At 44.1% G+C, this 14,846-nt stretch overlaps 1 protein-coding gene across 1 annotated transcript in view; it reads left to right on the forward strand.

The window, feature by feature from the left end:
- fan1 (FANCD2 and FANCI associated nuclease 1) overlaps nucleotides 1–14,846 on the forward strand; it is a gene marked incomplete at both ends in the record, with an annotated part of 33,825 nt that continues 18,979 nt past the window's right edge. Inside the window, 4 exons of the mRNA XM_084335164.1 lie at nucleotides 1–1,663; nucleotides 2,444–2,584; nucleotides 3,439–3,640; nucleotides 7,264–7,491. Coding sequence (XP_084191290.1) covers nucleotides 1–1,663; nucleotides 2,444–2,584; nucleotides 3,439–3,640; nucleotides 7,264–7,491 — 2,234 coding nt within the window. The remainder of the gene's footprint in view (nucleotides 1,664–2,443; nucleotides 2,585–3,438; nucleotides 3,641–7,263; nucleotides 7,492–14,846) is intronic.

Here is a 14,846-nt window from a genome sequence, read left to right on the forward strand (position 1 = left end):
ATGACTGAGAGAGTCAACAAAGCCAAACACCAGCGAAGTCTGTCATTGTCCAAGAGGAAAGGAAAGGTGAAAGATGGACAGTCTGGTAACGTTACTAGTGCTGGAACAGCTCCGATTACTTCGTTCTTCAACAACGCCCCTGTACCTAAAGTGCCCTGTCCTCTGTGTGGCCAGGTGGTTCCAAAGTACAGAATCAATCAACACATTGATCTGCAATGTCGAAACTTTGAAAGAGAGGAGAACAAATCTGTGGCATTCAGTAATAGTGATGCACCAAGTGACCCCTTGTCTCCCTCTAAGACCCCTGTACGGGACACACCCTCAGCACAGCAGAACGACAACAAAGCGGAGACCAAGACCAGCCCTTACTTTAAAAAGCATCAACGGCGAGCGCCCCGGGAGACGAGTAGCAAGTCTGTGGTCAGAACAATTGATCTGGGGAGCCTCTCCTCTAAGCTCTCCGGGAGGTTTCCCAGGAGGACACGGAGCGAGGAGGACGTACCGCCTTGTCCGGAGGAGGGGACGAGCTCTGGGGCGCTAAGCAGCTCGCAGAAGGAAAATCATCTTCAAGTCTCGGATGATGATGACAGAGCCTGTCTGGAGGTCATCGATCTGACGGGTGAGATCGATGTCGAGACCCCAAGTATGAAACGGGGAGAGAGAGGAGACGAGCCTAAACGTCAAGTGTCCACACCGGAGACCTCTCGCCGGGCGGCTGCTCGGACACTGTCCTCTCCTTCCTCCAAACAAACTAAGAGAAGGAAAAGAGAGGCTTCCAGAAGCAGGGCATCCTCCTCACGCAAGAAAATGAAACGTGAGATAAACGGCAGAATGTCAGAGGAGACAAAAATGACTACAGTGATGGACGAGGGACATGAAGACAGGACTACAGTGATGGACGAGGGACATGAGGACAGGACTACAGTGATGGAGGAGGGACATGAGGACAGGCCTACAGTGATGGAGGGGGGACATGAGGACAGGACTACAGTGATGGAGGGACATGAGGACAGGCCTACAGTGATGGAGGAGGGACATGAGGACAGGCCTACAGTGACGGAGGGACATGAAGACAGGACTACAGTGATGGAGGGGGGACATGAGGACAGGACTACAGTGACAGAGGGACATGAAGACAGGACTACAGTGATGGAGGGCCATGAGGACAGGACTACAGTGATGGAGGGCCATGAGGACAGGACTACAGTGATGCACGAGGGCCATGAGGACAGGACTACAGTGATGCACGAGGGCCATGAGGACAGGACTACAGTGATGGAGGGCCATGAGGACAGGCCTACAGTGATGGAGGGCCATGAGGACAGGACTACAGTGATGCACGAGGGCCATGAGGACAGGACTACAGTGATGCACGAGGGCCATGAGGACAGGACTACAGTGATGGAGGGACATGAGGACAGGACTACAGTGATGGAGGGGCATGAGGACAACACTCCACTGGTGGAGGTACACAGGGGAGAGCAGACAGCGTCTGGTCCAAACGAACCCGCCAAGGATGCAGAGAGCCCTCATCCACCAAGGTTACCATACTACCTCCGCAACTTCCGTACGGTGCTGGAGGCCGTGCTGGAGAACGAGGACGACAAGATGCTGTTCAACCAGGAGGACCTGTCACCCATAGACTCCTTTGAGAAGCTCTCAGGTATAATGTGCTGTGCTTTTAGATTGTGTGATAAGCAGGGCGACCAGTTACTGGTGGGTGTGACCATACAATCAACATTGGCAGGTCAATGTCGGGCGGCTAGGTGGTGCAGTGGGCAAGGCGCTCACCACCAATGCGGGAGACGCTGGGTTCGAGCCCAGCTCTCCGCATTGCTATCAGCTTGGCTGGTTGTTCATACTAATACAATTGGCAGTATTAGGGGCCCGGGGTGGGAAGCTGATGGGTGGGGATCGGACGTTGTGGACAGCGACTCCTACAGGTCGGTTGGTGCGCCTGCGCAGCAGAATCAGGAAGCGGCGGGGGCGGCGTGCCCTCCAAACGCAGACCCCCGACGCTGAGAGATCGCGCTGTGCAGGTGAAAAGATGCAACTGCTGCTTCCTCGAGTACCGGAGGGGACACGTGATGTAAGGCTTAGTCCACATTGCAGCCGGCTTGTGGGAGGCATGGCCTAACAGCGTTCGAGACAGGGGAGGGTAGAATTGGACGATACGAAATTGGGATGGGAGAAAAATGGGAGAAAAAGTAGATAAAAAAAATTAAAAAAAAATTGGCAGGTCAACAACCGTCACTCAGATGTTGTATTATATTCTAATAATGGACCTATCTCAAACCCCTCCCCCTCTTTGCGTGATGATTGGAGGATCAAGAAAAGAGGGTGGGTTTGAGATAGTCAATTGGTCTGGGGAAGGGAAGGGTCAAATGGTGATTTTCCCAGATTGTAAGTTTTTCTCATCATTTTGCATTTATCTTCCTCAAAGTCATGGGACAGAAGCTGTACGTCAGACTGTTCCAGAGGAAACAGAAATGGCTCCAGGTGAATAAACTGGATTATGAAGAGATCAGCAAAGACATGGGGGCCGTCACTCAGGAGCTGGTTGAAGGTGGCCTCCTACAGACAGGTGAATGGGTTTACCCCCTCCATTTTTGGAAGTTACCGATGCAGGTAATGTATCAGTAATGGACTCTTTGAAAGCTTGTACACTGTCGTCATTCTCAATTTATTCAGGGTATCTGCGGGGTATTAAAAAGTATAAAATTCATAATTCTCAATTTAAGGCCTTAAAAGGTATTAAAAGGTCTTACATTTAATTTGCATGGGTATTACATTTGGGGGGGGGGCAGCCCAGCTGTCGGGAGATGTAATAAATAATATTAAATATATGAAATGTTTTTGTATTCAAGTCGCTGTTTTTTGCGGGGCTACTGGGAGCCTGGTGTGTCTGGCAAGAGCTTGTATGGAACACACATCAATTTAAATTCAGGTCAGAGGTCACATAGGTCGATCACCTCAAATTAACTATGTTCTTAGGAATGTTTCAACCTGACACTATAGAGCAAGAGAGACAATTGACTCTAGTCATCTCTACATGGAGGAAATGATCAGGCTACATTACTAATGAAATATGGATAAAGATTCTATAATTCTATAGTGATTCCGATCGCCTAATTCCCCCTGTTGGTGCCCTTTAGGACATCAGTAGTTATGATTACTAGTGTAGGGCAGTTGTAGACAGTGAAAGCAGTAGGCAGGTATAAATTGAGTATAGGCAACAGAGTTCAAAATGTACAATATTATTTTACGACTTTCTGTTTTATTTGGTTGTGAATAGTCGAAAGAGACGGGAAAGGGGGACGTTTAACATTAAGTCATTAATACTCACCTCAATGAATGTACACCTTAGCTTCCTGCACCCCAGAAATGCTTAATGTCCAGCAATATGAATAATAGTGTCTGTGTGTGTGTGTGATACAGAGAGTGATCTCCAGGACCTGGGGGAGGTTCTGGATCTACTTCCCGGGCCGGAACTTAAGATTCTCGCTAAGACCTTCCACCTGGGGGGTTCTGGGACTCAGAAACAGCAGCTGGTGGACGGACTCCTCCGTCTGAGCAGGCAGAAGTCCCTCTTTGCTCTGAAGACGGGTCAGAACAACATCGGGGCCGTCATCCTCAAGAGGTTAGAAGGGTTACCAGCTGAGATCAAAGTAGGAACATGTTTCTGTTTCAAACAGCAGTCTCAACGATTATGTTTGAACAGATGACCGTCCAATTCCAAGTTTCACCCTCCGTTCATCTGAGATATTACCACTCTTAACATTGGGTAAACAAAGTGCCCCCCCTACCTGCAGGGGTGGAGTGATTCTCCTGTGATGTCGCCTGGGCGCCGCTCCTCGTATGCAGACATAATTATTTTGTCTTTTTCTTTATGAGAAAAAAGAAAAGAAAAAATAAATGTTTGATGTTTTACTCAAAACTGTACTCCTGTATTATTTTATCCTTCAGGGCCTTTTTAAATCTTCCCTGAGAGGTACACAACTTCAACCCGTCACTAAGACTATTCCACAATTTAACTCCCAAAATTTAAACACATCTAGCTTTTACATTAGTTCTTACCTTTTTATATGTTTTAAGAATACACAACCCTCTTAAATTATACTTTCCTTCTCTTGGTTGAAAGAGACATTGAATACAAGCTGGTAGGTTCTTACTCTTAGCACGGAAAATTATCTCCTTGCTGATCTCCTTGCAATGATTATCTTCCTAATTTGCATCTGGCTAACTCCTTTCCTTGAACGCAGGAGGTGCAGGATTGATCAGACAAGCGTGGATTCAATCACCTAGGATATCTGCCCGCTCCCATCTGGGCATAAAGGCAACATGAGTAGATAGACAAACCCATGATCAACAATCATACGATTGGCTGATGAAACCGCGATGAACAATCGTATGATTGGCTGATGGTGGCGTTATGAAACAACCCGAGAAATTAAAGACTACTTTTCTCTCAGTGGAGCAGGTATTAATGGAAGGATATGAGTAATCAATATGGTGAAATATAAAACTGTCAAAGCACCTAAATTGAGAGAACAAGCTTGGTGCAGATTATCTAAATGTGTAATAGAATTGTGTCTAATTGCAGCACTTGTATACTGTAACATTGAAATGTAGATAGTTTTTCTTTAAAGGTCCTGTGTCTTATAAATGGCCTTTTCCAGTGTTTAGCATTGTTTCCTAGCAATGGGGGTTTGTATCAATGGGGTCTGTGTCTCTAATTCTCATTTTGGCGGATTGCTCCAATTCAGTTGAGACAATATCCTCCCCCAGTGAACTAAGCTATTCTGATTTGACTCGCTGTCCTACGTAGGAAGGAGCTGATCTGCAGTAACGCCCCCTCTATGGTTGTAGCGCAACCATTCGCTCAACAACAGAGCGAGTGGAAATACCGACACTTCCTCAAGCGGGTGCCGACAGAGAGAGGCAGAGAACAAGCAAGCGAGGGAGAGGGAGAGAGAGAGATAGAGAGGGAGAGAGAGGAACGGGAGCTTCTCTCTCTCGGGGAAACACGCGCATTTACACACACTCACACACAACCTCCCGACCGCACGGTGATGGAGCTTCTCCACTCGCATATCATTGTCAAAATATCTTTGACTCAGGGGCGCCCTCGTGGCGCACTGCATAGTGCCTCGCACACCTACGCGGCCATCCCGGGTTCGCCTCCCGCTCCCGGTGATATTTGTCGCATGTCTTCCCGGCCTCTTCTCCCATTCATCCTCTCCTCATCTGTCGGTCATGTCTGAAATGAAAAAGCAATAAATGCAAAAAAAAGAAATCTTTAAAAAAAATATATATATCTTTGACTCCGTATTCCGATCCGTGCAATAATATTCACAAACAAGTTACCAATGCATTGTTCCGTGGGATTATGCCCTCCCGCGGCGAAATTAATTAGTATCCCCCTCAATCTCTATATCTCTCTCTGTCTGCCAGTTCAGACTGTGGATGACTGTCACTCAAAGCGCTTATGGGCGGAGCCCAGCCCAAAACAGCTTGAAATGGAAAAATGCTGCTTTAGGCTTTGTGTCCACCGGGGATGTTTTTTTCAAGACTGACCGATTTGAAAAGCAAAAAAAGCGTTTTCCTGTATGTCTCGCGACTGCTGCGGCTCCGCCATTTGCTCGATGTTGATTGGTCGGTCGAAAAAAGTCACCTTGATGAGCGGCGCTCCTCTCCAAAAGTTGAACTAGTTTCAACTTTAGGCGCTGGGAGCGCTCCGCCCAAAAACGCCAGCCGCCGAGAGCACTAAAACGCGAGGCGCGGCGCTGGGAAAAGGAGTGCGCCTGTCACATCTGTAGCATAGAAATGAATGACAGAAAGGAGCTGACAACTCATAAAATGTCCCCGGTCGACACGGGCCCTTAGAGTAGGCTACTTGATTAGAAATACAAAACAATGAATTTTTTGGAAAGAAAACTTGTGTTCCATAGACTCACAGGAATTGTGTAAAGTTTCCCAAATAGTGAAAGGAATAGCAAGACATGTCCCCTTTAACTCATTGGACGCCAGTCACGAGTATAGTCGGGTTAACTCACCGACGCTTGAGCGCCAATCACGAGTATAGTCTGGTTTTAATCGTTATTTATTTTATTAGCGATATCCATTCATTTTCATCCATCCAACCTGATGTTATCGTTGGGAATGGGTCTGAGCTCGCAAAAGGGCAAATACAGCCACCTATCGTCTCCCGGATGGTATTGCACATCATTGGATTGGATTGGCTGGGGATGTGCATCAAGAAAAAAAGTCCGGTCCGGGTTTTGCTTCTCGGGCATGCAGTATCGTTGTACCGCGTTGACTGGGGGGACTGGGAGCAGCGTGGATTATGTGTTTTGGACTATAATGTTGGATCAATGGACACAATCGATATTTGGAATGGCGATCAGGAATTGGATTAATCTTTTTGCAGAACATCTGATGTGAGGTAAGGAATTTATGTTACGAATCTTGGGTTAATCAGATGTTCCTTTCACCGCCATCGGTGTGTGTGTGCGTGCCGACCAATGCACGGATAAGCGATTTTTCAGCCCGCTTTTGTATCGTGCATAAGGACACATATACTATCGATAATCTAGCGTTTATTTGAAAACTATTCATAAATCAGCCGAAAAATGACAACGTGTTTTGTGTATTCCACTAAAGGGCTATTATCGCGTCTTTCTCTGGAATTACTAGAAATCTCCAAAACTATACTCGTATTCAAAAGAGTATATATATATATAAAACCGGAAATGTACTGATGAAAATGTTGACTGCAAGCAAGTCATTGATAAGCGACAGGTGTATTAGACCCATAGCCATAATTTAAGATATATTTTAAGCAAATTTCCCCGTCCTCCCATTGATTAAAGCGCTGGCGTGGTAGCCATAATTTGGTCATATAGGCCTGGCACTGAATGAGTTAAGGTACTCTAATTGACAGGTAGAGGTTATTGGTTAAATGTGGGCCTACTGCCGGCATATGGCTTAGGCCTGTCTTTCAATTAAAACATTGTAAGAATCAAATAAAGGATCTTTGCGATTTTGCAATACATGTTGTCTTCTAATAATAATAGCGAAGTATTGGCACTTGTATATGCATGGGGAAGACATTTGCGTAAATGTGTTGGCGGATGGGGTAGGATTAAATTAGCTTGATAATCGGACTGAATTGCACTAGCGATTGGTGATTCAGCTGTTCAGTCTTCCTTACAGTACACACTACATAAATATCCACGTCTGACGTGAACTCTTTCCTCACAGGGCGAAGCAGCTTGCAGCGTCCTGCGTGCGTCTGTGTCGTGGCCCGCGGGCCGTCTTCTCTCGTGTCCTCTTGCTGTTCTCCCTGACAGACGAGGAGGAGGAGACGGCCGCCGGTGGTCAGAGCCAGCTTTACACCATCCTGCTGGTCAACTCTGGCCGCCTGGCCTTCCCCGGCTACACGGTACAGCGCCATGCCAGGCTGTTCCAGGACAGAGAGGACCTGATCAGGTGAGGACCTGACACTTAGAGGACAGTGCTAGAAAAATAGACCCACAGTACAGTATTAGAATTATTGTTAAGCCTTAAGGTCCCCCTATAGGGGGACCCTGCTTTTCTTTATCATAAATCGATCAATAGAGACCGTATTAGATCCCCAATTATCATATGATGGGGTATCATTGGAAAGCCACACTCATTGGCTACAACCTTGTGCAAAGATTTTCGAGATCGCCAAATGATTGACGGAGCTAGAGCCCCGGGAGTCGGGGGTGGTAATGTGTACTTTTGCGTACTTTGGGGCATGCCTCACATATCGGCATGTAACTCGAGAACCACTGAACGGATTTTGTCACCTGAAAGGGCAATCGACAGGCAACAAATAGGGCTTTAATTCTATCTATATATTGTATTAAAAGAAATGCACACCCGAGCCACTAGAGGTCGGCAAAGAATCGTCCATATGTGGGCCCTTGGATGTTAAGAGGTCATTGTTTTTAAATATTTTTTTTTGTAGCCAAGAGTAAAGACCATAACCCTATCAAAAACAGTAGTCAAAGTGTATATTTTCATTTTTACCGATGTTTTATATGTTTTATCGGAAATACAAATTTATCTGAAAATGCTAATTATCGTAAAAAACGCAAGAAATGACTAAATCCAGATTCAACCCTGCCATTGGAAAGAGGAGCATTTTCCCTATCCATAGATGTATGATTTGGCCATAATAAGGTCAAGTTCAAGGTCAAATATGAATTTATAATTAAAGTCGATTATCATTAATTACTGTATCTACAAATCCTTCTGTTTAATCATCTTCCCGCGGTTCATTTGCTTAGATTTTTTGTACACATGATCTCAATAAGGTGGTGAATGAGCTCAGTGAGCATTTTCTCGTGCCCCGCATACATTTTTGATCATCATCATCAAAATCATAAATCATAATTAATCATAATTAATTGATTCATTACAATTTACTCAGCCTAGTAACAGACACAATATTTCTGACACTGGAAATAAATACCCCCAGGTCCCTAGATGTTCCTAGATACCAAGAACATGCAAATTGACCTTGCAGAAATCTTCAAGTGTTCCTTTATTAATCCCCTTGGTTTAATTCAGGTTTCATAGCAGGGGGGGGGGGGGGGTACAGGTAGAATAGATAAAAAAAAAAAAAATAATAATAATAATAATAATAATAATAATAATAATAATAATAATAATAATAATAATAATAGAACATAAGTAATAATGATGATAGTGATAATAGTGATAACAGTAGTAAACAGTTGTGAATGGCAGGATTCAACCATATTCAGACAGTAGTAATAGTGATGATGGTATACAATGTAGGCTGTAGCGGTCGACTGGTTGGGCACCACACATGGTCCAAACCGTAGGAACACACTGCACATGTAAGCATACATTAACATGCAAGTCCATGCAGTGTTTATTAACACATCCACCGCCGGAAATGCTTTAAAACGTTATTGCCCGCCATGCTTTGACCGCCAGACCACGCTGTACAGCGATATTGAGATCAATATTAAAAAAATTTCGCCATGGCATTCATAATTCATATATACACCTCCGGTGCTGCAGCTGGACCCTACGGCTCAATACAACGACGGCTCAATACCGCCGCCTGGTGGATGGTCGGGCAAGTTACACTGGTAAACAGGATATGGCTGCTGTGCGTCGATTAAATTCATCCGGCCGTCAGATATTGTCGCAAGGCTCCCGACAGACACTATAGTACATATCGATTGCTTTATAAATTTAATAATCAATATGATTTCGGCGTTTATTGCGACATACAAACCGGAAATGGACCTAGGCGATCGACGTCCTATACCTGGGATCTTTCACCGCCAGTCTCATTGACGCACGGTAAGAGAACGCTGACGCTATTTTCAGCCCAATTGTTTATTTATTTCACTGCAAACCGATCTGATCAACCCATACTACATAAAGCATTTACTGATGATCACGGAATTATAAACGCCCCCCCTTTCATCCGCGCATGATGACGCATAACGTATAGGATCATATACAGTTGAATTTTTTAATATAGCGTGTATCGGTAATAAACGACAATTGATAATCTATATATGCGTTTATGCCTATAACTCACATTCTATGAATTACTGCAGAAAACGATAAAAACATACTTATATTCTAGAAGGTATTTTTGTATGAATCTATGAATGAAAAAGTATAATGTTCCTATATCCTGAACGATAGATAATCGATGTTGAATGGGCCATAGTAATGTCAATTTAGCAATACAATTAAAAAAGTTATAGCCCTGCAAAGAAGGTGAAGTTTCAAGTTTCTTTAATAGTTGTCATACAGAAGTACAGAATACTTTCATACAAAATGCTTCTTACTGTTACGCTCCAGAGACTGTGCTAGACAAGATAGTATCAAATAACATAGTATAGCATGTAAATTAGAAGTAGAAAATGAGGTCCTAGTGTTCAGTATAGACATATGTACAATGTTCGATGCAGAATAGACGTAACTGAGTTACCATATAATATACAATACTATGCAGTGTACTAATGTACAATACTATATAGTGCAAAGCAGAAATGGGATGAGGTACAATTTAGGTACAATTTACAGTAAGGTGTACGAGTTGTAGTGCAATCCTTCATCAATAAATATAAAGTGTGGGGAGTGGGTGCTACAGTGTGTTTGTTTAAAGTGAGTGTGTGCTATAAAGTGTGGGGAGTGGGTGCTACAGTGTGTTTGTTTAAAGTGAGTGTGTGCGTGTGGATGTGTGTGCTATGTGCGTTTGATGGTTGTTGTTGTGTAGTGTTCATTGTTCGTTGAGCAGCCTGATGGCTTGGGGATAGAAGCTTCTTCTGAGTCTTTCTGTGCTCGCCTTGAGACTCCGGTATCGCTTGCCTGACCGCAGCAGTTCAAAGAGGCAGTTGTTCGGGTGACTGGAGTCTTTAATGATTCTCTTAGCCTTGCCCCTGCACCGCTTGTTGTAAATGTTCTGGAGGGTGGGGAGCCCCCCTCCAATTGTGCGTCGATGCTGAGGGGGCTGTAGTCCTTGACCCCCGACCTCCTGAAGTCCACAATCATCTCCTTTGTTTTGCTGACGTTTAGGGAGAGGCTGTTTTCCTGGCACCATCCCGCCAGGACCTTGACCTCTTCCAGGTAGGCCCTCTCGTCGTTGGCAGAGATCAGGCCCACCACCACTGTGTCGTCAGCAAATTTGATGATTGTGTTGCTACTCCGCTGAGCCACACAGTCGTGTGTGTACAGGGAGTAGAGGAGGGGACTCAGAACACAGCCCTGGGGGGCCCCTATGTTGAGGGTGATGGATGAGGAGGTGCAGTTGCCTGCTCTCACCACCTGGGGTCTGCCCGTCAGGAAGTCCAAGACCCACTGGCAGAGGTCATAGTTCAAGCCCAGGTCCCTGAGCTTGGCTATGAGTTTGGAGGGGACTATGGTATTGAATGCCGAGCTGTAGTCGATGAATAGCATTCTCACATAGTTCCCCTTCCTCTTGTCCAGGTGTGATGCTGCTGTGTGCAGCACATGGGCTATGGCGTCCTCCGTGGACCTGTTGGGGCGGTATGCAAATTGCAGGGGGTCCATGTTGATGGGGAGGGAGGAGCAGATGTAGCCCTTTACTAGCTTCTCAAAGCACTTCATGGCTATGGAGGTGAGAGCTACAGGGCGGTAGTCGTTGAGGCAAGCAGGCTTGGATTTTTTGGGTACAAGGATAATAGTGGACTTCTTCAGGCAGGTGGGGATGACAGCACATCTCCATAGGCTTTTTTTTTAGAGTCGTGGCAGACTGGCTATATTGATGGATATAACCAGTGGCAGGGAATGTGTTAACACTTTGATTGCCCAACCCGAGTTTTCTCGGGTTTACCCCCCGCGGGTTGAATGCCCACTCACGAGAATTCTCGTTTTTTTTTTTTTTTTTTTTTTTATTATTAGCGATCTGAAATCATATTTCATCAACCAAGTCTACCGTTGGAAATCCAACCACTCCAGGCGCTCAGATGTGAAAAAAGCGCCCCCTATCGTCTCCCAGATGGTAATTCACCCTTTTGGATTGAACTCAATGAAAATGAATGAGAAAAAAAATCCCTGACTCCACATTTTACTTCTCACTCACACAGCCGGCGTCGATCAGCTCCACTAGAGAGCCTCAGAGCAGCGGAGATTATGTGTTTTTACAGTATACACGGTGAATCAATAAAAAGATCGATTTTTTCGAATGGCGATCAGGAATTGGAATAATCCATTTGGATACCATCTGATCTCAGATAAGGAATCTATGTTACCAGTATTAGGATAATCATCATCGTTTTCACAGAGATATAAGCTTTTATGTGATTATGTGACTGCACTGATTGACTGCGAGCGGTCAGGAAATAGGAGAATTGATTTTCAACTCGCGGCACGAGCGTGCATGCGCACACATATACTATCGATAATCTAGCGTTTATTTGAAAACGATTCATGAATAGGCCGAACAATGACAACGTTCTAGAATATTCCAGTAAAAGGTGATTATCATGGAATGTGTTCTTTTTTCCGTGAAATCGAGTGCTTTTCAAAATGCTAGAAAACGGAAATGAAGCGATAAAAAAACAATCTGCTACGACAATGTTGACTGGAAAATTAGTCTTTGATAAGCGACAGGCAGATTAGACACATAGCCATAATTTAAAACATAGATTTAGGTTAGGTTGGTGGTTCGAATCCCGCTCAAGCCCATGTCCATCCCACTGCCGTTGTGTCCTTGGGCAAGACACTTAACCTACTTGCCTCGTATGAATGTGTATGCATATGAATGAATGTTGGTGGTGGTCGGAGGGGCCGTAGGCGTTGATTATTCGCCACGCTTCCGTGAGTCTGCCTCAGGGCAGCTCTGGCTGCAATTGTAGCTTACCACCACCGGTATGACTGTGTATGAATGAATAATGGACTCTGTGAAGCGCTCTGGGTCAGTGAAGAGCGCTATATAAATCCAAGTCATTATTATTATTATTATTATTAGGCGATATTAACGTTAACATTGAAGTGGCCCTGGGCATTCAAGGAGGTAAAAAGGAATTAACCTTGGGCAATCAAAGTGTTAAGAGTGAGATAGTCCTAACAGTGTTTATTATTAACACATTCAGTGCCACGCCCCCTTTGACCATATTAGGGCTACCGTGCCAATAAGGAAGTCAATTGGAGGTCGGGGAAATTTGGCTTAAACTATATCTTAAATTATGGCTAAGGGTCTAAAACACCCCTCGCTTATCAATGACTTGCTTGCAGTCAACATGTACGAAACGGATTGCTTTTTCATTGGTACATTTCCGTTTTATACCGTTTTGAATACAAGTATAGTTTTGGAGAGTTCTAGAAATTCCAGAGAAATTCCGCGATAATAGCTCTTTAGTGGAATACACAAAACACGTAAACGCTAGATTATCGATAGTATATGTGTACTTATGCATGCTAGAGAAGCGGGCTGAAAAATCGATTATCCATGCCGTGCTTAGCGCTAACGTTACGCACACACACACACACACGTTGTGATCGCTGTGAAAAAAACATCTGATTAACCCAAAACTGGTAACATAGAGTCCTTACCTCACATCAGATGTTCTGCAAAAAGATTAATCCAATTCCTGATCGCCATTCCAAATATTGATCGCGTTTATTGATCCAACGTTATAGTCCAAAACACATAATCGAAAGCTGCTCCCAGCCTCCCCAGTGAATGTGGTAACAGATACTGCTTGCCAGAGAAAACCCCGGACCAGACTTTTTTTCTGATGCACATGCCCACCCAATCCAATCCAATGATGTGCAATACCATCCGGGAGACGATAGGCGGCGGTATTTGCCCTTTTCGAGCTCAGACCCATTCCCAATGATAACGTCAGGCTGGATGGATGAAAAATTTATGGATATTGCTAATAAAAGAAATAACGATTAAAACACGAGTTTTCTCATGTGGCAGTGAAAGGGTTAAGAATCAGATAGTCCCAACACTGTTTATTATTAAATTTTTATAGTTTAGTATTATTATTAACACTTTGAGTGCCACGCCGGGTTTTCCTTTTTACCCCCTGAATGCCACCATCGGCGCCAATGTTAACGTTAATATCGCCTAATCTATGTTTTAAATTATGGCTATGTGTCTAATCTGCCCATCGCATTATCAAAGACTATTTTCCAGTCAGTGCTGTCAAGGCAGATTGTTTTTTTATCGCGTCATTTCCGTTTCAGAGCATTTAGAAAAGCACCCGTTTTCAGATAAAAATGTAAATCGTCTTTTACTGGAATATTCCACAACGTTGATATTCGTCTGCCTTTTTGTATTTTATTTTTTTATTCTTTTTTAAAACAAACATATAAACAAACATGACAACACACGATAAGATATACAAGCATTAATTGTCAGGGCACATCCAATGGGATCACCTTTTGGTTAGTTGTTTTATATAAGATATACCCATAATACCTGTTATCTAAAAAAAAAACCCTACATACATATGCTCAGCTCGAACCCCCCCCTCCCGGACCCCACCTTGAGAAGTACCTCCACTATCCCTCGCACCTAACCAGACACTACCATTATAAGCTAGCTTTTATTCTCTCCACCACTTCTAACCACATTGACATTTTGGATTCATTGAGACCCAGAATTCTTGCTGTAGATATTTCATGGTAAATTACATCGAGATATGTAAGAAACCAAACTTTACGGCAAATTTTTTCCGGTTGAAACCAGCGTGATGCGATCAGCTTTTTGGCTACTGTGATACCCGATAAAACCAATCTCTTTAGCTGTGGATTCACTGCAAACTCAAAAACATCATTCAACAGCAATACCGAGGGGTGTACAGGTATATTCCAAGATACGAGTTTTGATATTTGTTGGGTCACATCTTTCCAGAATGCCTTAACTGGTGAGCAGTCCCAATACATGTGCATAAATGTCCCTTCGTCCCCATTTGTACATTGGGTGCATTTGGAATCTTGTTTGAGCCCCATTCGGCACAGTCTTATAGGAGTCAAGTATGTCCTGTGAATATAGTTAAGATTGATTTGTTGATGATCCGGGTTCCTTGATGTAAGTCGGACATTTGCCCAGGCTCCTTGCCAATCAAAGTCATTTTCCAGGTCTGGTATATCCCTCCTCCAGACAGAGTCAAGTTGGAGGGTTTCATACGAGGACGTTAGTAATTGATGATAAAATTCTGAAACAAAACCTCTCGATGTCTCTCTTGAGTAGAAGAATTTGTGGTATCTGTGGTGTTCAATTGGTCTGTCTAATGGAACACCGTGAGACTTCAAACATAGCTCTAACTGTTTGTGAAAAAGCCATGTGG

This window comes from Notolepis coatsorum, assembly GCF_963971535.1.
Source record: "Notolepis coatsorum genome assembly, chromosome: 18".
NCBI classification, from domain to species: domain Eukaryota; kingdom Metazoa; phylum Chordata; class Actinopteri; order Aulopiformes; family Paralepididae; genus Notolepis; species Notolepis coatsorum.